At 32.3% G+C, this 26,784-nt stretch overlaps 4 protein-coding genes across 4 annotated transcripts in view; 2 read left to right on the top strand and 2 right to left on the bottom strand.

Annotated features, from left to right (window-relative positions):
- Positions 1 to 5,164: 5,164 nt before the first annotated feature.
- LOC116774795 (uncharacterized) lies at positions 5,165 to 6,082 on the bottom strand. The gene is made up of 2 exons (XM_032667555.2): positions 5,824 to 6,082; positions 5,165 to 5,582 (listed from the first exon to the last, which is right to left on the bottom strand). Exons 1-2 carry the CDS (start codon positions 5,981 to 5,983, stop codon positions 5,188 to 5,190), a joined length of 555 nt encoding a protein of 184 aa, XP_032523446.1. The 5' UTR covers positions 5,984 to 6,082; the 3' UTR covers positions 5,165 to 5,187.
- Positions 6,083 to 6,324: 242 nt separating this feature from the next.
- Positions 6,325 to 11,430, top strand: LOC116774682 (serine/threonine-protein phosphatase PP2A 65 kDa regulatory subunit). Its single transcript, XM_032667401.2, has 6 exons — positions 6,325 to 6,690; positions 7,543 to 7,777; positions 7,952 to 8,138; positions 8,840 to 8,994; positions 9,863 to 9,980; positions 10,406 to 11,430. Exons 1-6 carry the CDS (start codon positions 6,465 to 6,467, stop codon positions 11,255 to 11,257), a joined length of 1,773 nt encoding a protein of 590 aa, XP_032523292.2. The 5' UTR covers positions 6,325 to 6,464; the 3' UTR covers positions 11,258 to 11,430.
- A 1,299-nt stretch (positions 11,431 to 12,729) lies between these two features.
- Positions 12,730 to 20,346, bottom strand: LOC116774927 (V-type proton ATPase subunit B). Its single transcript, XM_032667714.2, has 11 exons — positions 20,171 to 20,346; positions 19,021 to 19,139; positions 18,095 to 18,224; positions 17,174 to 17,305; positions 16,020 to 16,144; positions 15,295 to 15,525; positions 15,029 to 15,131; positions 14,523 to 14,677; positions 13,863 to 14,000; positions 13,451 to 13,579; positions 12,730 to 13,288 (listed from the first exon to the last, which is right to left on the bottom strand). The coding sequence occupies exons 1-11, from the start codon at positions 20,253 to 20,255 to the stop codon at positions 13,151 to 13,153; spliced, it is 1,485 nt and encodes a 494-aa protein (XP_032523605.1). The 5' UTR covers positions 20,256 to 20,346; the 3' UTR covers positions 12,730 to 13,150.
- A 2,165-nt stretch (positions 20,347 to 22,511) lies between these two features.
- Positions 22,512 to 26,784, top strand: part of LOC116774997 (4-hydroxybutyrate coenzyme A transferase) — a 13,899-nt gene continuing 9,626 nt past the window's right edge. Inside the window, exons 1-2 of the mRNA XM_061524004.1 lie at positions 22,512 to 22,916; positions 25,686 to 25,848. Coding sequence (XP_061379988.1) covers positions 22,727 to 22,916; positions 25,686 to 25,848 — 353 coding nt within the window. The 5' untranslated portion in view covers positions 22,512 to 22,726. The remainder of the gene's footprint in view (positions 22,917 to 25,685; positions 25,849 to 26,784) is intronic.

The raw sequence follows: 26,784 nt of genomic DNA, 5'->3' as shown, positions 1-26,784 counted from the left end.
ATATCCAGTCCGTTGTAATTCATTTGTAATATATTAAGGGTTTGTTTTCAATAAAGTTTTAATTATACCGCGATCAATCACTACCAGCCGGTACACGATGCTTCTTTTAGTAACGAGATCTGTATTCTTACCACAGGTGTACATCGTCGGACTACATACGGAGCGTAAGAAGTTTTCATTGATAAATCTATATACATAATCACATCGACTTAGTATTATGAACGAAAAACTATGAACGGTCCGTATGGAGTGTGGCGTCGCAAACATATAGTACGCATGCTAGCTTCTTATATACTTAAAAGTATATTTAAAACACATTTGCCTTCCAACTTCTAACCTTAGCACATTGTTAGTAAAACACTGTTCTAGTTATATGCTACAAATATTATAAATGGATAAAATGTTTCATTACTTTTTAAATAGTTATTTTTTAACCAATCTCCTTTGTTTACTGTTCGATCGAAATGCGACTGTCTTATCACTAATTGTACATTTTTGTTTTATATTTCGTTTTATCATTAATTTCCGAATGAAATAATGTTTGAATTAGTGATAAGCATAGTCCAACAAAGTTTATGTAGTCAAATATGTTGTTCCTCAAGGCTAAAAAACGTTAAAATTTACAAAAAAAAGGAGTATTATTAAGAAAAGCGCGCGAAAAGCTACTATAGAGGTCTGGAACATTCTCTCGTCGAACTCCCCAAGAGGAATTTAACTAATTAGGACCAAATCCTAAACTAGCGAGAAGTTTTCTGCAAGGACACTCATTGAGTTGTTTAGTTGGCGGGCTTAGTAATATAAAGGTAAATGTTATGCCTATACAAATCTTTTTTAATACCGACTCCCCGGCGTATACCAAACTAAAAAAGCTATATTCGGATAACTAAAGACATACAATACTGGTTTATCAAAAAAAAAAAAATTGTGCGTGGAGTCCCTCCGCGCGGAGGAAGTGAAACTTCGTAATGTTGGAATGAAAACAGAAAGAGATAGAAATTGATTTTAGAGAATTTTTAGTGTTCCTTTAACACAAACTTTATTAAAATTACTTATAAGTCACGATTGATCCCCGCATGCTCCTCGCATTCCCTCTCGCTCTGTCTCTTTTATATCCAAAGAGCGTTAGACGCGTTAGCGGTTTTGCAAATTGCAAAAAAAGCTTTACTTCTATAATACATATTAACAAAATAGTAAACAATTAAAAGGTTGTTGCAAATTTTAAACAAACTCAGCTTACGGCTGCATATAATTTCTCCATTTAGGATGTTTAATAATTATAATAATGAATATTACAGTTTATAAATAAAATCTTTTATTATTTTCTTAAAATGCACAAATGTCTTCCTATGAAGAGCGACCATAAACAACAATGTGCTTGTAAATTGTTTCTGACAGAAACAAATGTTCTTGCATTACGGCTCAGAACTAATTTGAGATTCCTGCTCTTGTCACTTCTCATAGCGAGAAGGTTAATTTAATGAGGTTGTTGTGACGATCATAAAACGCTGTTAAATAATACAATGCTCATAAAACACAGAATTTCTAACACAAAAGACGAAGCGTTTGAATAGGAACAAATAATGTTTGGGAAATAACATGCTGAGGGCTATTAACTGCAGGTTAATCAATATATTTACTAATAATTCTTCTCTACTAAAAATTTCTTGAATTTTTATTTTAAATATTCACGTCAACACAACCATATATTCTGTAATTGAAATTTATTTTAAACAAAATATATGTTTTTTTTATGCTAAACATTTCTTATAAATTTTCTACCTCATTAACTTTCAAAACTCATTTAAATTACAAATAAGGGGTGTTCATTTTGATATATCTTTCTTTGGAGCTTTGTAAAGGCTTTCACGAGCAACGCGTTATCAAAGTGTACAACCACAAAAAAGATTTTCAGGACACTTGTGTTATCTTCCGAACATCCTGTGAATCGAGAATATGTGGGGCGGTTTTTTTATGTGGATTTTTACGAAAATTTACTTGAATATTACCTATCGTAATAAAGCAAGCAATGAGATTGTAATATATCGCATCTAAGTTGATAAAAAATCCAGTAGATATTTCGATCTACTGATAATTTTAAATTACAAGATACCTATCTAAATATATTATTTCAATATTATTAACAAATCTAATATCTGTATGATATTTTAGTTATTGAAACACTTTCTTTTTATTAACTACAAAAAAGTAACAAATATTTCATTGCAAACTTCATTCGTGTAAAATTTTATTTATAATATTTTTACAAAAGATTTTCTTAGATGTCATTATAATTATTATGAAAACAAATTAAAAAAAAACTTGTTATTTGTAAGGCCAAGTGTCAATAGCTTTGTCTAAATCAAATCTAACTTGCAGATTAGAATAACTGCTTTAAATTTTTTTTAAACAAATATAGAATTGAAAAAGAATGTGAAATTAACTAAAAAGAAGTTTTTACTAAGGTTTAAAGGTGTTTGATTTTTTTTTTTTATTAGCAATAGTTTTCGTTTTGGTTCCGATATATAAAAATATCTGAATTAATAATATAAAATATTATTTGAAATTATAGTGACACTTATTCTTACCAATATAAACATACGCGTTCCTTGTTCACTACAGCATATAATTGTGAATTACTCGTCTGTCCGCAATGGGTCTGAATAATTTTGTAATTTACAGTACTATCTTGGTCCTCTCAGTAAAAACTCACACGTAAGGAAAGTATTCTGGGTATTAAAAAAGTTATAGTAATTTTAGAAGTGTTATTAGAATTGTATAAAAAAAATTTAATTCATTTCTTATTATGTACCAACAAAAATGTTTTTTAAAGTTTATAAAAAGGAGGAACTATTAACTAAACAAGACGTTCCTCATAAAAAAAAATATTTTTTTTCAGTATTGTTAATTTTTTTTTTTTAAGGATCGTTAATAGATTTAATTATATGTTTTTAACAGTTCATAACTAGTAAAAAATATATAGATGAATTGTTAACCTCCTCCTTATGTGAAGATGATTTCGATCTACAATAGTATACATTATTGCAACACTCGAAATTCTATCTCACAAATGTCAATACATTTAAGAGCCGTGAATGATCGGGGTCGGACAACTAAAATACCCAATAGTCATAGAACTATGCATTAATTTTAAAATAAGTCTTATAATTCAATATATAGAATTCATTTTGCAAAATTTCAAATATCTGTATGATATTATACACTTGATAATTGATTCAATCAAAAATCAGTGGTGAGGATATAAAAATTGGGTTACAAAATAAGCATCGCCATTTTGCTTAAAAATCGTAACACTATGAGTCTGTTAGGCAGTTATATGTTTACTCTTTACTCTTCAAGTTGGCCATTTTGGTATTTTTTTAATGTACTGTCAAAAGAAAAATAAAGACGAAAAACACTTTGAAATCGACTGAAAGTAATGTCATTTATTTTAATGGAAATAATGTAATTCGGGTTTTCTCAAACTTTGAAATAATGAAGTGTATTTTATGAAAAAAAACAAATAGTTAGTTTTAAATGTTACCATACTAAAAAATTTACTTTTATAATTAATTTATTAAATTTATACATTTTTATTACACATAATGCAACTTTTTTTACCTATAATATAGTCTTTGCGCATAATAATATCAATGTTAGTAATTGAATGAAAAAACTGAAAACTGTCCGTGTTGACTTTGACAAAAAAACTTGTTTTAATGGTCCCGTTAAGGTAAAACAACTTAAACATTTAACGTGCATTTTTACACAGCAAAGTTAATGGAAAATACTTTTAAACGTTGACGTAAATCTTCCACCCTTTTTCATTACAGTTCATTAAAAAACTGTATCACTCCAACGTGTCATAAAGTTATTTATGTACACAAAAACTTATTTATATGTTTGTAAAATATCTTATATATATATCTTTTCTTCTTGGAGACGTGTATTTTAAAAGTAACTGATTTGTTTAATTCGAACTAAATGAATAGGTTACAAATTAATGAAAGTGTACGGATACATTTTGTCTTAATTATACGTAGCTATATATTTTTGTAGGAAATCACAGTACCATTATAATATATAACAGAGAGAAAACAAATATTCCATATATCTCAGTAATAGGACTACTAATTTATTATAAAGGATACACATAATACAATTCATATAGTATTACAAGAGGTCTAGTTAGGAATATATTGTGGGTCTTAAAATTTTATATATATATTAAGAGATGAAAAATTAAATATCCTTTATAACAATCTACCAGTTATGGAAACCTGAATTATCCAGGTCCGGGTTTAGAAAAATGGGAAGCAGACAAGGGAATGGACTGGAAAGGTCATGAACCTTTTTGGTAGTCACTAAAACTAAGAAAAACAATGTAAATAAAACTAGTATTATTCGGATTTACTACGCGGATTTTATTATTTAAAAACTACATAATCCCGACGTTTCGGTTACTTTGCAGCAACCGTGATCACGGGCAGACGAGGTGCAAAACAATGTAATTGATACTTTGCACTCGTCTCATCACCGAACTGATATTACCGCCTAACACAATCAGAGGCATATACACGTACAACCTATAAGCAACTGACTACAGGCTAAAGGTAAAGGTAATAAAATTCCATAACAGACAGACAGACACACACACACACACACACACATGCATGCACACACGCATCCAATGACATTGACGTCAAGCTGTCACACTCCTCTATCGCTTCAGGTCTGCCACAAAGAACGATAAACAATGAACTCAACTTTCAATACATCTACGAAATCTGTAAGATACATCATAAAAAATAATAATTTAATTTGTTGAACTCGAAACAAGAACAATGACCGGCTTTGCATACATGCAGACAATCCGATGGAAATTACCTTAAAAAAGCCAAACGTTCACCCTCACTATAGAAGTGTAAAGTGAAAGAAACTAAAATAGTACAAGTCAGGTGAGGGACGGAGAATGATTTTTTTTATTAATAAAAAGCAATTATTTCTAAAATCAAGCTCACACCAAATATAACAATTTAAAGTGATTCTCATAAAATCAAATTTAAAATTTTATGATTTAAAAGAAATAATTTTAAATGCTTTAAAAATTATCCTTAAATAAGTTCCGTTATTTATTCTCGTTCTTTAATCAAATAAAAGATAAATGTAAAGATATTTTTTATTTCTTATTCACGGAGAACTAAAATGTATATGAAAAACTCTGTAAGCGCAGTATTCCATGAGCGCGAGAAATAACGGGTATGTAATTTTCGTGGCGACCTGGGTGGTACAGAAATAAGCTAAAACACCCGCTCCGGCCGTATAATAGCCCCAAATTCGGTCATGTTCGTGCGAGTATACACACAAAGAAACAATGTTGCAAGCAATAACAATGTTTCCCAAATTTCTGTTGTCGTTGCCAGCGAGTGCCATCACAAACGGAATCAAACCAGAGACAAGATGAATGCTGCTCAAACTTTGATCCCCTCGATACAAATCAGCCATCAGACATGGTAAGGCTAAGTAACGCGTCGCGGCAGTGCTAATCGTGTAGGCTGCAGTGAAATCGTTGTTAAACTTTCCACCTGAAGTTAAAATAGAAAGTCACTTATTAAAGTATTTAAATAATAATTTGCATAGGGGAATATCCAAATCATTTCTTGTTTTATTGAAAAATAGACAAAACATTTATTTCACTGGCTTGAGGTATGTGAAATCAGTTTTGACTATTTAAATACGAATTTCACCCTTACAATAAATATAAGAAAACTGAAGCCAATTTCAGCCCAAAATTTTACTATCAGTAATTTTAATTCAAAATATTACTTTGGTAATGGAGAAATCCGAGTACTCCATGAACGAAGAAGTTGGCGTGCATGCCCGGATGTGTGAAACTCTTGCCATGCGTGTGACCCAATCCTTGACCGGCCACGCAACACAGCACAATATGTGCGATAGAGGCATTAACGTCATCCTCCTGGCCCATAATACAACAAACATCAAAATATAAATTTACATATATAAAATAAAAGCAAAATCTTAAATATTAATTGTCAAATTAAAATCAAGCTCATAAAACTTAAAAACAATTGATAATACAAAAGAGTTTGCAGTTTTAACTTTCATAAAAGGAGTTCAGAAAAACTCTTCATATGTGAATAATAAAAAAAATTGCAGTTGAAAGACCTATAATATTTTTATGAAATTCTCAATCAAATATTTCTTTATTTTCTTTATTCGCTGAAAACAAAATCATTACGAAATAAGTCAAAGACAAATGATTCATAGATAAAGTATAAAGACATTACCAATAGACATTTTGTATAATCTACATAGCTATATTCTTCAAAAAACGAAAGGCTTCCATTTTGCTGGTAAATGCGTAAGAATTTACAAAAATACCGTACTTATTGTGTTTAGTGATATTAATTCGACAAATTCGCAATATACGCAATAAATAGTTTAGAATGGCGGCCAGCGACTCAGGGACGGATGAGTCACTTTATCCCATCGCGGTACTTATCGACGAATTAAAAAATGAGGATGTTCAACTCAGATTGAATTCTATTAAGAAGCTATCAACCATCGCTCTGGCTTTGGGTGTGGAAAGAACAAGATCAGAACTCGTTCCGTTCCTAACTGAGACTATATATGATGAAGATGAAGTACTTTTGGCACTCGCTGAACAACTTGGTGAGCTTTTATTAGTATTTTAACGAACAAAAATATCATTTTTTGCATCTATCAAAATATACACACAGATTCACATTTTAAATTGATAAAGTAAATAGTAATGCATTTATTAATATTGATATAGATAACATTTCTTGTTTATATTATAGTGATTACAAGCTATGTCCGCGACTTCGTGCGCGTGTAATTTAACAAAAGGAAAACCTAAAATAAAAGTATCCTAAAGCCTTCAAAAAGGAGTTATTAATAATTAAACAACTTACTTGCTAATGAAACTCGTCAAAATCGGTCCAGCCTACCAGTGATTATGAACAAATATTCAGACAAACAATCAAAAATTAAAAATATTATTTTGTTATATGTACAAAACTAGACTCCATTTTATTTATTTGTATATGTAACTCAAATTATTGAAAAGTCACTTCTCATTAGCTTCACAGCTGGTTTAATTATAACTAGATAAGTCATTGATCTTAATAAAATTATCAATGCCCTGAAAACGTTTATAGTTTATTGTTTTACAAATATTATAAAGACAAAATTAATATGATTGTGGTTAAAAACTTAGTATCTTTTTAACGAGTCATTATATAAACAGCAGCTATATTTAAATATTCAGGTACATAGCATAGAAAGCTTAAATTATCAGCACTAAATAAAATTGCGTTCACACTTCAGTATCTTTTGTAAAGACTTTCATACATATTATTTTGACATAACTAAAATGCAATATTCAGGAATTTGTTCTAACTGATCCTGCTGAAATATAACAATAACATAATTGTACTGATGAAGTCGTAGTACAAATATGCAGTAGATACTTGTATGCTAAATAACATGTTTATAAAACAGGCAACTTCATCAATCTTGTCGGCGGAGGTGAATATGCACACTGTCTTTTGCCCCCACTGGAGTCGCTTGCTACTATCGAAGAAACTGTTGTCAGGGATAAGGCTGTGGCCTCACTGAGAGCGGTTGCCGCCCATCATTCCCCACAAGCTTTAGAACAGCATTTTGTGCCATTAGTACAACGTCTTGCGGGCGGAGATTGGTTTACATCTAGAGCATCCGCCTGTGGACTCTACAGGTTAATAGATTATTCTATCATTTATTATTGTACTCTCTCGACTTATATATCAATTTATTCAAACCAAGAAAATTTAAATGTCTTCCATATGATGTCTTCCATATGACAAAAATTCATGAATATAGCAAAAAACCTCAAAATAAAACTAGTCTAATATTATGATATCAATTTCAGCGTCTGTTACCCTCGTGTCAGTGCACCAGTGAAGGCTGAGCTCCGAGAACATTTCCGTGTCCTGTGCCAGGATGACACACCCATGGTGAGACGAGCGGCCGCTTTCAAGCTGGGAGAGTTTGCTAGAGTGGTCGAAGTGGAATATGTGAAGAGCGATCTCATACCAATGTTCATACATCTGGCCCAGGTTTGTAAAATATTAATGGGTTAATTACTTTCTCGAATCTAAAAAAATCATGTGTTCAAAGTACAGTTTCAATCTAGATTTACAATTTTTAGCGTTACTTCCAGTTATATTGTACAAAATGGCTGAAGCCAGTATTTATAGTTTCCAAATACAAGTTGATAGTTAAATTTTGCCATTACAAAATTAAAATGGTTCAGTAATATAGTTAACTATAAGCACTCATAAAAATACTTCTAAGTATTATAGTATGTTATCTGTTCTCATAACCTAATGTTATTTCTATGGTACTTAGACTTTTCTATAATTATCGACTGATGAATGCAAACATACAAATACGTATAAATACTTTAAAAAAATATTCTTAAGCGAGTAAAATACTTTATCTTCTAAAATACAATACTATCAACTGTCTAATGGTGCAAGACTAATAACACTTGGCTTAGATTCACACTTTAATACTCCCAAGTCTTATGATACAATTGGTTCATGAAAAAATGCAATGTTTCACCAAATCTGTATATTTTATGGAATTTTTAAATTAAAATGGCAGTACTGTGATAAACTTGTGATTTGATATATTTTTTTTTAATCAAAACAATATGTACAGTTAATTTTAGAAGAACAGAATAGAAGAAAAACGAAAAATATAATCAACTTTGGCGTATTAATAACATTTAATATCTTATGTTTTATTATTCTAGGATGAGCAGGACTCGGTACGTCTACTGGCTGCAGAGGCCTGTGCCGCTGTGGCTGCCCTGCTTCCGCCTGAAGATATGGAACAGCTAGTAATGCCCACGGTGAGGGCCCGTGCTGGAGACACCTCCTGGAGGGTGCGGTTCATGGTGGCTGAAAAGTTAGTACTGCCATATAATTAGTATATTAGTACATCAGTACCATACAAGAATTTTATCAGCAGCATACTATTGTGATTCTATCAGAAGATTTATATATATATACACTTAATGTATAGTTGCCTGCACATATCTTGGTATCTTGGTAAGGTTTTAGTGTAGTGGGGATATGTATCCGCACATACACTTAGTGCAACAAAAGGTGTTCACTTTTAATGCCTATCAGTAACAAAACCAATGTGTCCAATTTAAGTGCTCGTAAGTGTACTTGATAGCTAACATCCAATCACGTGCACGGGATTGCGCCGTTTCTCTATCCGCGTCTCGCATCATATCTGTTCCGGCTCCTATAAGGGAAATGAACATTTATTATATAGAGGTATTAGGCATAGTACACATTTATAAATTAATGATTTATTTTTTTACTAATATCCATGAAATATGTAGTATAAAATTCATTGTAGTTTTACTTGGTTTATAGTAATTTTGGTAACATTTGTTGCTAGTCAGTTTTATATATAACTTTATTATAAATGATTATCCAATATTACGTAGGTATGTATTGGCCGTGGATACTATTAACATATACATGCATGCATTTATGTTGGATAAAACTAACCAATGTGTGGAAGAAAAAGTTGATTAAATTTAAATAATATGTAAGAGGGTTACTGGAATCAATTGTGGACTGTCATTTATTAATATATAGTTAAGGTATGAATAATTGTAATAAGCTTAAAGCCACAAATCACAAAAATTACATACAAATATTAATTTAAATGATGTAGTCAGTGTTACAATTTCAAAAAATATTATTGTATTCTGTATGATAGACAATAATTTTTTTAATAAATGCTTGTAAATTTAAAGGTTTGTGGAGCTGCAACAGGCTGTGGGTCCGGAGCTGGCCCGCTCAGACCTGGCCCAGATCTTCCAGGCGTTGCTCAAGGACAGCGAGGCTGAAGTACGAGCTGCAGCAGCTGCTAAGGTTACTAAATAATGTTACAAGTGGCGCCATCTGTGCCGTACTAATTACAACATACTATAATCCTCAGAATTATTTTTATAACTGATTATAATTAATTATAACACTGAGCCATTGTCATTTTGTAATGGCGACATCTAAGTATCGACTTGTGTTTGAAAACTATAAGTAAGGTACTGGCTTCAGCCATTTTGTAAGACATTAGTGGAAGTTAAGCTGAACATTAAAAGTTAAGATTATTTAGAAAATACTGTAAATATATTTATTTTGTAGTGCTAACATGAAAGAAAGAGCCTGCTCTTTTGCCGTTAATGTAGACAAGCTTTATTATATTAAAAACATTAGAAATCGCAGACCAAAACAATTATAAGACATGAGGATTTTCAAAGATAATTATGGTGTTCTAAATTACGTTATTACTCCCACAGGTTAAAGACTTCTGTATGAACTTGGATAAAGCCCACCAGGAACACATCATCATGACCATGATCCTGCCGCAGATCAAGGAACTGGTGTGCGATCCCAACCAACACGTGAAATCCGCTCTAGCCTCGGTCATCATGGGACTGAGCCCCATCGTTGGCAGACAGAACACCATAGAACACCTCCTGCCGCTGTTCCTCTCTCAACTCAAAGACGAATGCCCAGAGGTCCGACTCAATATTATATCAAACCTCGAATGTGTGAACGAGGTCATCGGAATACAGCAGCTAGTGCAATCCCTCCTCCCCGCCATAGTCGAGTTGGCGGAGGACACGAAATGGCGCGTCAGACTAGCTATCATAGAACACATGCCTCTACTGGCCGGCCAGCTTGGGCAGGAGTTCTTCGACGATAAGCTCACGGGGCTCTGTATGTCCTGGCTCTTCGACCACGTGTACTCCATCCGCGAAGCAGCGACCCTGAACCTGAAGAAACTCGTCGAACAATACGGCGCGCCCTGGGCCGAGGCGAACGTCATACCGAAAGTGCTGGCCATGTCCCGGGAACAGAACTACCTGCACAGAATGACGTACCTGTTCTGCATAAACGTGCTGTCGGAGGTTTGCGGCAAAGACATCACGACCAGAGTGCTCCTACCCACAGTGCTGTCGATGGCGGACGACAATGTTGCCAACGTGAGATTCAATGTTGCCAAAACCTTACAAAAGATGGCGCCCTTCCTAGACCCGGCGGTCATCCAGCCGCAAGTGAAGCCGGTGCTGGAGAAGTTAAACGTGGATCCGGACGTGGACGTGAAATTCTTCGCGTCCGAGGCCATAGCCGGTATAGCCGGCTGATTCCTCCGCGTCTAATATTTTCTAGTTTGTATTTATTCTAAAGCCAGATCTTCATCCGTACCACCAACGAGACGACATTCATTCCAGTTTGAAACAGCAATAGGAATCACTTGCGGCATTTAACTTGCACTTTCGAAATTGTAAAACATATTGAATATAGATAATTAAAACCACCGCTGTTTTATTTATTTTATTATTTATTATAACGCATAAAAAAGTTCTTGCGTGTGAAAAATTACAGTCAGAATCAATGAATTGATTAATGATGCGTGAAAAGTATTTTAAATATATCGCACACCAGTTGTCTTAAAAATTTCAGCCCAATATAAGATTAGGCAACATTTTCCTTCACTCGGTTAGGAAGAGGAAAGAATTAATATCAATCGATAGGAGCCTATAGAATATGTGACTATTTTGCGTATCCTTTTCTTTGAGTACTCTTCAAGGCAAGTAAGGAAATCGTTACTGGTAAATGACGCTAAATTGTTCTTACTTTGTTACTAACAATGGTATGGGATCTATCTGCAATCGTAATAAACATATATATATATATATATATATATACATGTGTGTGTGTAATAAAATATTCATATCGTGTACAGAGATTCTACACCTTCCATGCAGTTACAGATTGCGATTACGGTAAGGTTTTACAAAAATATATTTAGAACCAGCGGAGTTCTTGGGAATTAAATTTCCTGCAACAGAAACCGATGGCAAAGAATTTTCCAAAGTTTGAGCACTTTGAAATTTCACGTTATTTTCAGAGACTTATTAGAACTTTAATTTCTTTGTATAAAACAATACAAGCAGCCTACATTCAACTGCAACGCTGTATATTCCACATGTTAGTTCGGATCCATTCGCATCATTATTTCAGGGTCGATATCTCTACCGAGCTATATTTCGTAGTTTTCATAAATATTTTTAAGTAATCAAAGCTTAGACGATCGAATATAGCACTATTTTAGTTTTTGAGACATTCATATATTTAAATTGTTTTTACTACAATAATTATTGTTCACTCGACAACACTGGCTGGTAGTGTTATAGATTAATAAGAAAATTATGAATTAAAAAGGATCAAGTGATGTTCCACATTCAAAATTTCCTATAATTGCAAACTTAACATTCGAATCTCGAACATATTTTTTATGCAATGTTTACTTTACAATTATATAGAATTAAGACAAGAAATATTTTTACTTTCAAAATGGCGAGGGTTGTCTGTTTTTCACCGTTTTAAATGTACAGAACAAAAAATAATAACGAGATATTTTCATAATTTATCCATATAAGAGATAAATCACATTATCTCGAGATAGCGATTCTATGAAGGTCAAGCGTAATCTCAAATTCCTACATTCAGGATTCAGTAAAGATTTTTGTTCAGGACAATTAAAACTACATATCGGGAGGGAGCCACACATTATTACAAATAAATCAACCACTTCCAATAAATAAATAAAACGTAAACTTCTATATCTTTATTTCATTAAAACAACAATCCTAATTCACTTACATCATTGAATATAGAATTTGAACGAGTGAATGAGGAAATTGGAATGTAACGTTTCGTTACTCGGGGACATCAGTTTAATACTATTTACATAAAGCATAGCCGCGGCGTTACCCGCCACAGATAAAATAATTCCATAAACAATTAATGGCTGCACCAAACGGATAGTGTATTCCTCGCCCGTATGTACATCGAGAAGCAGTTAAACATTTCATAAGCAACACGATTCCATATAATTTAGTTTTGAAACATGACATTAACTATCAACAACTTACTAACAAACAGTATAATATCTTACAGTGAACCGGTCATAAGCGAGTCTGGCCACTGAGACGTTCTGGTTATAGTTTAGACCGGGTTTGCGCGTTTGATGTTTAGTGACGCGAATCCCTCGGGTAGAACTCGGCGAGGATGGAGGCGGGGATACGCTTCAGCATCTCCTTGGGGAAGATGCGCAGCAACTGCCAGCCGATGTCCAGAGACTCGAACACGGTGCGGTTCTCGTAGTTACTCTGAAATTAGTGTTGTAATTAGTTCTACTTGTACTACGATAAATAACTGGTGAATTTGTTTTGTAGTATGGAAAGACAATGATAAAAATCTGTATCGGTTCATATCTGTGAAGTTTGTGCAGATAAGATAAGAGTTAAGATTGATGCTCTATATATTATTACCTGAGTGATAAAGTTCTTCTCAAACTTAGTGAGGAACTCTAAGTACAGCAGGTCGTCGGGCGTGAGAGCTTCCTCTCCCACCACAGCCTTCATCGCCTGCACGTCCTTACCGATGGCGTAGCACGCGTACTACAACACACACAAACATTATTATATATTATATGGAATACTGGCTATTTTATACATAAAGTACTCTTAAGAAACGCTGCCGTGTCATACAAAGGTTATATTATTATGAATTTTCATTTTAATTTAATTAAAACTGATGATTTTATATCAAAATATATCAAAACTTATATGTTTATATCCAATATTCTACATAAGTTTCTACGTAGAACTTTTTAATATGAGCAATTTATCATCCTCAATGTTTACTATAAAAAATATTGTTTATGAGTAGTGCATAGCCCACCAGCTGGTTGGACACGTCGGAGTGATCCTTGCGGGTCATGCCCTCGCCGATAGCGGACTTCATGAGACGGGACAGAGAGGGCAGCACATTCACCGGTGGGTAGATCTGACGGTTGTGAAGCTGACGGTCGACGTAGATCTGGAGAATATTACACGAGATAAAATATCAACAATTATAGGAAATTTTGTTAAATTAAATACACAAATTATCATATATTTATCTTTGAACATAAGAGACTGATATAAAAAAAACTGACATTCTCTGATGTTATATGAATGGAACTAATGTTTTCGGATATACTATGCCTTTTTTTTTAAACTAAATACTCCCGACGTTTCGGTTACTTTACAGTGACCGTGATCACGGGCAGACGAGATGTTAATGTCTGTTGTTGGTCCTGTTATTCGTCACCTACCGCCAAAGATTTCTTAATTTTCTAGAGTAACTCTCCGACTTTATAGTTGTATAAGTTATAACCAACCACACTGCATCCAGGAATCAAACCTGGGAAACATACTGCGGCTGGCAATTGTTTAGCCACGTGTAGATTAAATTCTCTTATTTTTTATTACCATTGTTAAGTTCATAAAATATGCCTAGTATTATAACCTATTTAACTAAGCATATTCCTCTATAGATGTATGTAGTGTCGGTTCTAACCTGTCCCTCGGTAATGTAACCCGTCAAGTCAGGGATGGGATGGGTGATGTCATCGTTGGGCATAGTCAGGATGGGTATCTGAGTGATGGAACCGTTTCTACCCTCCACACGTCCGGCTCGCTCGTAGATGGTGGCCAGATCGGTGTACATGTAACCTGAAGTACATCATTAATGATTATATTGAACTGGCTTCACATATACTGGTTGGGAAATATATAATTTCTGTGACAATATTTTTTGGTTTACAGACAAAAAATTAGATTTTGTCTGTCTCTCGCACGAGACAAGCTCGCAATTTTCTTTTCTATAATAAAGCGTTATCGTAAAACACTTATATAGAAAACTTTATTTGCAGACTTGAGTAAGTACATGGTAGTTTATTAATGGGGTGACTGGAACGAATTGTCCTTTAAGTCACTGGTTTGATTTCTGCTCTATGATTTTTATTCTATACGTTTTGACTATAAGTATATATTTATATACTTATAGTCGTATATATTACATACCGGGGAAACCACGTCGTCCGGGTACCTCCTCACGGGCGGCGGACACTTCACGCAGGGCTTCAGCGTACGAAGACATGTCAGTCAGGATGACCAACACGTGTTTCTGTTAAGAAAATTTCATTTCAATAAACCCTGAGAGACAAATATTTATGTTATTTTAGTATGACTGCATTGACTTAAATATTATGAGTAGTTTAAATGTTGAGGGAAAGCTTGACATATATATACGTGTGTGCGTGTGTGTGTGTATAATAGTATGTTTGTACCTCGCACTGGTAAGCCAAAAACTCAGCGGCGGTGAGAGCCAGACGCGGTGTGATGATCCTCTCGATGGTGGGGTCATTGGCCAGGTTAAGGAACAGGCACACGTTCTCCATAGAGCCGTTCTCTTCGAAGTCCTGCTTGAAGAAACGAGCCGTCTCCATGTTCACACCCATAGCGGCGAATACTATGGCGAAGTTGTCCTCGTGGTCGTCGAGGACAGACTTACCAGGCACCTGGAATGATAACATTTAATAAATTACCTGTGGGTATTTTAAATCTAGTATTATGACATCTTTGGTGTTGATTGCAAAGTTATAAATTAAATCTAATAGATGGCAGCACAATCAAAATATACAGGCTGCAGTCAGATGATGGTCCAATTGGTAAAGCAACAGCAATGAGATATTCCAGAGGTCACAGGTTCAAAAACTGATATACTATATATATGAATATGAAAATTCTTAACCGGACCTATACTTGTGTTTCGGCCAACTGACAAATATTAAAGCTTCTTTATTAATTAGATATCAACTATTATAGTACAAAACTTATATTAAGATTACTTCCGTTGGGAACATGAGATTATCAGAAACAAATGCCCTTGTGATATGATATGCTCAAAAAGAATTTTTTGTATTATCTATTTGATAGAAATATATTTTTTTTTTGACATAGTTATACCAAATAATATATACGTGTATATAATAAATAGCTCCCACATCCTTACCTTGACAAGACCGGCCTGTCTACAGATCTGTGCCGCAATCTCGTTGTGAGGCAAACCGGCGGCCGAGAAAATGGGGATCTTCTGACCGCGGGCGATGGAGTTCATCACGTCAATGGCGGATATACCTGGCGGAGGAGATGGATTAGCGAAATGTATTATAACATATGGCCGCATGTTGAATGAGGCTAGCTCAAACAGCGACGACGATAAGACGCCAGATAAATAAAACTGGAGTGTAATAGGTGTTACATGAAAAAAATCTTAAGATTACACCAAAAATCATAAGCCATAGAAAAAAGAAGGAAAAATTCCTCGCCGGATATTCAATATTGCTAGATAATTGTTATATAATACATTTACGCAAGTTCCAAATCTATGTATCTTAGGGCTTCACATTTCTTCTGTAGCTATGAAAAACTTAAAATTTATTTATTCGTTATTTTTGTTTATTAAAAAAAAATTTACTGAATGAAATGAGCGAAACGAACAACGCTATACGTGCGACTCAGGTCATTGATCCACGGAGACGATCTCGGCGAGTGAATGTCCGATCGAGACGAGGTTTTTTGTTCGATAGCCCAATTATATGGGGTGGTTATTATCAAAAAAATTGGATAGGATCACCAATATCAATAGGATCTGTCATGTCCAAAAAACGGTTCGGTACCGAAACGCGGAGGTCGCTTAACTCAACATGTATCTGAAAGCTTTTTTTTCGATCAAAACGAGAAAAAAATAGGAAGGTGCATCTCTTAGTACTATTAGCAATTAAAATTATTAGATATTCATATATATATATGAATATCTAATAATTGAGGGTAGTTGAAATTATCAGGTGTCACCCGCATAACCACTTGTGTAGCCACCTGTGCAAGTGTATACACAACAATGAGTGTCGGTTGGTATAAATAGGGGTTAGGGTACAGAATGCAAGGAGTCTCGTTCGAGCCGTTGCAGGGTACGGACCTCTTCGAAGTAAGGGATTCGTCAATCCGTCTATGGGGCTACCTTAAATACCTCAGAGCCTGATGACAGTCAAGAATAAATTCATTGATGACGTCAGTTATGTTGACGTCACTCTTTTTAAAAACCACGGTTTGGATACTACTCCGACGTATATGTATATATATACGTTGTAACACGGTCGAACTAACCGGTCTGAATCATCTCCTCGGGGTAAATACGTGACCAGGGGTTGATGGGCTGACCCTGGATGTCCAAGAAGTCCTCGGCCAGGATTGGGGGTCCCTTGTCTATGGGCTTGCCGGAACCGTTGAATACACGACCTGGGATAAACACAATACATATAATAAGGGCAATGTAACAACTCATGTTACAGTAGTTAACATATCTATAGAAATATATTAAATGGAAATATCATCTTGTACTTTAATATTACTGCTCACATGAATATGCCAAAATAAAGTTTTTATAATTTTTTGTCTGCCTGTATGTTCCGGCCAATCTCAGAAACGGCTGCACTGATTTTGATTATTTTTGTATTGCCAAATAACTCGTGTAGATTTTTTTTTTATTTACATCAAAGATGGCAAACGAGCAGACGGCCTACTTGGTGGGAAGGTAGTCACCACCACACATGGACATCCGCAACATCTCTGTTGCAGATGCGTTGTGAACCTTGGTTGTTGAGGAGAGGAAGGGCGGGAATAAGGAGACGGCATGAAAGGGTGGGAACAGGGAAAGGGCAACCGTCTCTCTCACTCATCGGACGAAACGCAGCCATTAAAGACTACTTCACGCCGATCTTCTGTGAGAGGGTGGTACTCCCCCGGTCGAGCCAGCCCATGTTCGAGCTGCAGCAACTTGACCACAGCTAGGCTCTACCACTTTATTCTTAGTAAAGCTTAACGTAAGCTAATTTATTAAAAAAAATATTTTAATTCATTTTAACCAAATTAATCATTTGTTTTTATTCACTTACTACTATAAACTAATTAAAAATACACCTATTTCACAGGGAATAAGTGGTGGGTGTAATAAGTGTATATATAGTAGGTATAAATATATACATACAAAATGTCTTATTTATCTACATCAATCCACATATGACTCACCCAACATATCTTCGGACACAGGAGTTCTCAGGATGTCACCGGTGAACTCGCACAGTGTGTTTTTAGCATCAATACCCGAGGTACCCTCGAACACCTGGACCACGGCCTTGTTGCCGCTGACCTCCAACACCTAAACAGAGTCGGGTGATACAACTCAACTTATAAGCTTATATAAAATAATAATAATGACAACACCCTGTATGTATGTTTAAATATAAGCAATTAAATATATATATATATATATATAGAGAGAGACAGAGAGAGAGAATTAATGAAACGACATTTTGGAGATAATACAATTTTTTTTAATAATTTTACATATAACTGTATTTCAAGTAGTTTTCTAAGAAAATGTTTAAGGAAGGATGAAATTAAAGTTTCCTAAATTACAGTATATTATATATATGGCAGTTTGAACTTGAAGTCTGTAGTTGCAAATGCTATCGTAAGCAAGTATATGTATATACAGCTTTATATGAGGCAAATAAATTGCAATAGTTTTAAAATAATTAACATAATTCATGAAACACAACACTTTGATATGTGACACGAGCGGAAAATACACAAGTCGACATACAAAATCAAAGATAGAGAGCTTGATAAAAAAAAATCTGTCAAATTTAAATTCAAGTAACATGAAGAATATATTTTTAATTCCATGAACAATTCTAATATATATGTATAAAAAATGGCTCAACTTATGTTTGATAACATATCAAACTTGTATGTGTGTTTGTATGTAAGCCTAAACTTCCAACAATACCATCAACCAAATCATTTTATCTTAAAAATTATAATAAATATATACAAAAATAATTAACTTTACATGGAGTATAGACACTTTTAATGCTAGGTTTTTGACCGCTGTAATGAAAACAGTTCTAATGAAAAGCAGATCATAGTAATAATACTAAGTTATTTATTACCTGTCCCGAACGTAGGGTGCCATCTGCAAGTCTCAGCTGTACAATTTCAGAGAACTTAGGGAACTTGACCTCGTCGAGGATGACCAGTGGCCCATTTACACCCGACACCGTCTTGTATGCTGCGGAAAGTCGTATGATACAGCTTCAACCACATTGGTGGCAATAAAAATATACTTTACATCTGATGTTAGACTGTTAGTGTAAATTACAGAAGTCTGCATAACCATGGGTCTGACTTACATGTTGCTAACTCTTCAAGTGTCATGAGTTACTATGAGTGAGTAGGAATAAGTTACTATGAGTAAATATGAGTTAATTAAAAAAGAGTATTTCATAATATAAAGTACACTAATAAAGTTCATTAACTATTATTTGGACAGATTAAAAAAAATTAATATCTGTCTCATGGGATCTCAACTAAGTCTCTGATTCTAAAAATGTTTATATAACAGTTGTAAGGCAAAAAAACTAAGCACTGTATGTTCTTACACAATGAAATTACATAGAAAAAACGAGTAATTTTTCAGGATGATTAGAAAATTAATAAATTTTTATCCTGTATAGTTCTTCAATATTGGTCACAGTGATTAAAACTTAGCAAGTTTCTTAACAAAAATACATTACATAAATAATTTGATCATGTGATATTTGTTAAATAAATTTTGGAATTTTAAATATCCCTTTAGTCTCATTACATTGGTTCAAGGGAATATTCATATTATTTAGAAGGTTTATAGCAAGGAGTAAGAATATTTTTCCGACTTCTTTCTTCGACTCACAAAGCAAATGTCGAATAGAGATATAATAAAAACTACAGATCTTTATATTTAAAACTATTTTATGTAAAATAAAACGAAATCATCAAAATCATCTATGTATAATATACTCTAAAGCTCTTTTATAAGGATTTAGAACAAATCTTCTAACATACTATGATAAGAAGTCAGGTCACAAGATTAAATCTAATAAGATTTTAAAGTGTACGCTCAAATTTGGCAGACGAATTTAACAATCAAAACAGGGAAAATCTAAAAACAAAACATTACAAGTCCCGTTCAAATGTAAAATCAATAATTGACATCACGGGTTGCCAAAGTGATATTAGTACCAAATACGTAAAAATGTCGATTGCTTATTATAAGTTACTTACTCAGACGGGGTTGGGATATGAAGTCGCGGGATACGACCAGGGCATGTTCCTTGTCTGCCTGGGAAGCTGAGAGAGTTTTTGCCATTTTACAGTTTTCTGATGGCAGGCCGCTCAATAAAACACTAAACTGCGCTGCCTCCTCGCCCGAAAACTGACGAATGGATGAATTGTCTATGCGACTTCACGTGCTGTCACGTGATCTATCACAAGATAAAAGTTGCCAGTAAATGACTAAAAGGAATCACTGAAATCAGTATAAAACCTTATGGGATGAAAAGATTTCGAAGATGATGCATATTCTGAAAATTCTCAAACACACCGCCAAATCGTATAGAGCTGAAATAACTATTTATCATATTTTGTGTAATGTGAAAAAACTTAACAGTTCTGATTTGAAAAACTAAAACTTCAACTGTAGAACACTTATAATTTTATTAATCCGTATACATAATTTTATAAAATTTTAAAAATATTGTTACAAGCAAAATTTTATTAGGGCTAAATAAATAACAGTGCTGGTTTGTAACTATATGAAATCCTGTATATTTTTATACATCAATTAAACACTAAAAAAAAGAAATACTGAGTACACAGTTTGTAAGTACGAATACATATATGTGGGTATGTGCATATATGTAACTCAAGACTTAAATTAAACAGAAACTGTCGAAATAATTTTTATAAAGAGGAAAAAAAACTATTTAATCAAATAAGAAAATAAAACAAGACCGTGGGATTTTCGAAAAGTTACGATGTTACTGTGTCGCTATGTTAATTAAGGGATACATATTTTATATAAGCGTCTCCTTATCTATTAACAATTGTATGCGCCCCAAAAAACAATCATCAAAATCTAATCCAGATCACACAAAATCTTTAAATTAGAACTATGGGATTCAATTTCATTTAACTTTTAAATTATAGCCAGCTGACAAAATGTAAAATAGATTTTTCATTACGTAACCTGTCACGATAAAATCGAAATATTTCTGAAAATAAAATAATCTAAATAAAAATGTTAAATAAATAAAAATAAAAATGTTATATATCGAAATTGAAAATTATTTCTGTTAATATTGAATCTATAAACTTAAAATATAGAACTGTCGAATTGTATTCTGTTCTTTATCCCCTATCGTTACTCTAATTTAATTAGAAATTTAAATTTAAATATGTACTTCAAACACAATTTTGATCAAAGTAGTTGCTTAATTAACTACGAATATAAATTAAGTTGTAATTTAACAACCAGCGAGCTTTTAGATCAATGCAGTAGCCAGTTTACTACATTTTAAAAGAATACATAACTCAGATAAACAAACAAATTATGTTCATTAGCAGACTGCTGTCAGTTTGAGTCATTAAAAATGTAGAACTTCAAAATGATGGGATTTAAGGTTATTAATAAAAGGATTTTTTATAAATAAAAAAAAGAAATAATTATTGTATGTATATTCTAAATGTATTTTTTTATTTCACAGACTTCAGTTAAATATCAGTGGGACATTTGTGGGATAAAGGCATTTACGTATTTATTTTTCATATTGTGTGACTGTATTCTTGTAGTAATTATTTCATCAAGCTAGGTATCATGCATAGTAATTCAAATACCTTTGGCAAATTATATGCCTGTATTTGCAAGTAATATTTTTTTCGAAATGTTTTAAATTTTGTATACAAATTAATAGAATTCTGATTTGGCTGTAATAATAATAATCTGTCTGTTTTGGCACAGATGAATTTAAAATATAATTATTTTAATTGCTAACAAAAGTGATGCATAGTCCAGAAACAAGAAATAGAAATGAATGTGTTTATTGATATTTGTAACTTATTACTTTACTTTTTTTACTCCGATATCATAGGAGATGGAATAAAAAAATACTCAAGTATTAGATGCAATCTATAACTGTGTTTCTAAAATAAGTATAATAAATATTTGTTATTAAGTAGCAAAGTCATTAAATGAGAAGAGCAACAGACAAAATGAACAAAGTATTCATTATTTATGTAATAACTATGACATTTTATACCTACTACTTGCTTAACTCTGTTTGCTCTAATTAGGTCTTTTACAGAATTTTATAAATAATCTATTGAAAACTTTGTCTTAAAAACATTATAATTTACCGCATAATGTTTGATAATTGATGTTTAATAATATACAAATACAAGTTATATTGGTGTATAATTTTCTTTAAAAATATAATCTCACAATAGTGTCATAAAAATTTTACGCATCATTGTGAATTTGACAATTTATTTGATAAGGCGCTTAAGCCTTAACTAGATAATAAACAAGTTAAAATTCAAATTATACCGCTGAAGTGCGTTGTCGCGGGACGTTGCTTTGCGACTCGAACTGTATTCGTTCGCCGGTCCATCTCGAAGTTCGAACTTCGTAGTGGATTGTTGTGTTCAGTGTGGTGCCGCGTCGATTATATTACAGATCTGTTATTTTGAATAATTTAATAAAAATAGTTCTTAAAATAACTAGCTATTAGCTTCTATCTTCTTGTTGTTTGTGAATAACAAGTACTTTTAATAAGCTTTAAAATGTCTGTTATGGGCAAAATTATCGTGCCTAATGTATGCCGTCGTAATTTTATTAATATAAGCGCCTCATTGCAATCTGTGAGATCAAATCGAAGTTACTTTACATACACTCAAGAATTGTCTCAGCCCTTAGACCGAAAACCCGAATTTGTTAGTGCCAAGGAAGCTTTTGAAAAATGTTTGAAGTCTGGTAAGAATTATTTATAAGTACGCTTTTTCTAAAATTAGTAACCCGTTATTTGAGGATACTACAAATAAAATTGATATCATTTCATTCATTTCAATCTTATGTTCAATATGTTTATTAATAAATAAAAGTTCTAAGTATATTTGGGGTCACAGTTACTAACATCGAGTCTTATATAGGCCAACAATTATTTTCTAAGGGTGTGGATTATAATAATTCTGTCATTAATTTTCAATAAACTACGAAAAATAAATAAGTTTAATAATCAACCGATTGCATATAGATTGATACACTACTTAATCTAATGCTTTAATGGCAGGAAATTGAAGATCATTTTAAAAACAAATTGTACTTTGAACCTTGTTTATATCTGTATTAAACTGTTCGTAACTTCACAGTAGATTATTGGCAGGAATGATTTTGTAATTGTATGTTTACATTGCATTGCGTTTATTTTCTTTTGTACATATATGAGACTGAAAGTTGGCTTTACAAGCAATTTAATATTAATATTTATGAGACATTTCAAAATATAAATTGAGATTTTTTTGTTCAATGATGATTTCGGAGTATAAAATGTGGATAATACAGCAACTTTATCCAATAAGACTCCAAATGAGTTTTACTGATCTTGATACAATATGTAGTAACATTAAATGACTTAATAATTTCTCTTAAGTTTACGCTATAGCATTGTCTTACTTAGAGTCTCTCCTATAAAATTGGTCATAGATTTTTAATAAAAATATAACATTTTTGTAATTCATACTTAGCATTTAGATGCAACAATGTGGGTACTAAGGTAAAAAAGATAAAACACTATCTTTATTGATGTTAGCTCAGAAATTAATTCTGTGGTGACATCATTCAGCACCATTTAAACTATCAAAAAAACAATGAAAACTAAAACATTCATAATTAATGACTTTAATATAAACCCTAAGCTTTTAATATAAAAAAAAATAAAAGATTCAAAACAGTGTGATTGAATTCTGTTTTTAATATTCAAACCACCAAATTATATTCTATAGAATTTCTTATAAAGCTGAAAACTGTCAACCTTATGCTTTTTTAAAGTTATTAAAAAATATAACAGTTATAAATATGTCTGTAGGTGTTGTTTATGCCTGCTATAATTCTTATAGTATAAGATTTGAGTAATTGTCCTAAAATGTCCAACGATCTTTGCTTTAGTAATCCAAATAAATTTTGGTAGAAATCTGGTTCTTTAAACAAGATTTCTTTAAGTATATTATTATAAAACTATTTTTAGTTATGTATCGAGTTTATATATTATTGTAGGGAGTGTCAATTAATGTAAACAAATTTTATCACTTGTTTGTTATGAGATAACAACAACCTCATTATTGTACTAACCAAAATAGTAATGTTGCCAAAAATTATTAATAGTATAGATAATACTTTGATGTCATCAATAATAATTATTGCGATGAAATAAACTTATATCTCAACTGTGATCTCGAGAGTTTGCCTGTTAGATGTTTGATGAGTATGTCGGGAGAACTCTGAAATTTAGTTCTCATTTCAATATAAATGGACTAGATACATAAAGAAAAATAAAAAAATTGCTATCTATGGTTTTAAATATTTCATTACAATTATATAAAGTAAATTTTATGGATGTCATATATTATATATTTTTATGACTTTAGTGTTTGTATGTATTTTATAGCTGACAGTAATTTTATACAAGGGAATATCAGTAAAAGTAAAAAAAAGTTGTTGGATTTGTCTTAAATGTTATTGTATCGATGACATCACACATTTCAATGGTACAAGACAGTACTTTCATTAGTATGCATGTAGCATTCAGGTGAAGGCTAACAAGTAACAAGCCATTATCTTGTTATATATTTTACAGAGTTAAATATAATCGAATGTTATCATATGCAATATTTTCAGTTACTTCAAACTTAGGCTCCAGATGTCTTGATATTTGATACCGAGAGATAAAGATTTGGTAATAGTTTGAAAGGACAAAGAATTATAAGGTCTGCCGGCAAAAACAAAGCGTGCTGAGATATATATAAATTATTATTAATTTTTTTTTATTCTACTTTTTTTTTCTTATTTTTTTTCTTTTGGACAGGCTTACATCTTACATCATACTGCCTTTTCATTTAGTATTCTTTGTCTTCATTGTTTTTTTTCTACTGTTTAAGTAATCCAGTATTATAATTCTTAATATAATAATTCATATTTCTATTAGTTCTAACTTAATATTTGCTGGATTTTGGAATGAGTGCAATAGTGAGTTTATTACACTCATCTCATCTTGTCTGTTTGTTTTGAGACTATGCTCTTATCAGAATGAATGATGCCATGTCTTAATAATTATATTGTAATTATTTATTATCCATCTATAGATAAATTGATATAGGCTGAACAAACAAAACTGATGCCATATAGTATTTCCAATTCAAAAATTATGAATGAATTTTATATTCAAGATGGATATTATGTAAAACTTATTTAACATTTTACATTATACTTATATATATTAATAATAATTATGTACATTTTATTTTATTATCCTGTCTTGCGATAAATGCAAATTACAATTGCATAACCGTTAGAATATTTTTACGTTTCATTTAATATTAAAGGGGGGCATAAAAATGTATTTTGTTATGTCATATATTAGAACTATATAGTTTATAAAGATTGTTTCTAGAACAAACTAGATCAGCTCAATATTAAGTGGAACATTCTAGAATCTAGACGTTTCTGTTAATTAGATTGTTGTTCCAGGTCACACTGTTTTCGCTCAGGGCGCCGCTGCGACCCCTGTCCCTCTTCTGAACGCCATGACCGATGTTGGCAAGGCCGGTTCACTGCGGGACATAAAGGTTGTGCATATGCATACTGAGAGGGATGCACCATATGTTGCTCCGGAATGCAAGGATATTTTCAGGTATGCAAGAATATTGTTATGGGGTCAATTGATATTAATTTATGCTCTATATATAAAGACACTTTGGCTGTATGATCTAATAATATATTTTGGGTTAATAAATAAAATAGTGGAAACAGATATCTTTTTTATATTTTTGTTATTGACAGAAAATATAAATTAAATATTGATAAAATTGGTTCAGTCAAAAAATTAATTTTATATTGAAGTTATCTACATTTGTATATATTCAATTTATTTCGCATAGTAATGCTCGCGTAATCAAACTCCTTGGAGACATGTGCATAATTCATCTAGATCACATCTTAGGAGTTAGCCAAACTCAATAAATTTATACATACTGAATAAAATAATCACTGATACAAGATTATAAATATATATTCAGTTGGTAAACTAACCACGTAAGTGTGTATATGGTCAGTATATGTGCTTCCGTAAGCAGATATAAGTATATCTAGACAGCTAGACACAATATATACTCTAAGAGCTCGATAGTTTAACTAGTTAATAGCATATAAGAATAGCCCAAATTTACATATATTATTTTGTAATAAATTTTCTTATATTCACTTATATATCTCTTGTTGAAAGATACCAACTTATGTATAAATTATCAGTACCATGACGATACTGCTGGTTAGATTACGAGTCAACTTTATCAGTGTGCGTATTCTAAGTTTTCATGACACTCCACACGTAGCGTCTCCTGTTTCTCATGCAATAACCTTCGTTAAAACTACGACGCGCGCTGATTTATGAATGAAATACAGCTAACGCTCCGTATGTAGTGTGATTGCAACTTTGATTAAGCATATAGTTTCGTAACTTGAACTTAGCCCTTATTTAAAGATAAATTATTGTGATATTTTCATTATATATACATTTTTAAGAAACAAGTGTTATATAATATACTTGGTGGCACAGAACAATTAGTAA

Source organism: Danaus plexippus, chromosome 23 (assembly GCF_018135715.1).
Source record: "Danaus plexippus chromosome 23, MEX_DaPlex, whole genome shotgun sequence".
Taxonomy (NCBI): Eukaryota; Metazoa; Arthropoda; class Insecta; order Lepidoptera; family Nymphalidae; genus Danaus; species Danaus plexippus.
The sequence above is the reverse complement of the archived record's forward strand: the minus strand, read 5'-3'. Positions and strand labels throughout refer to the sequence as shown.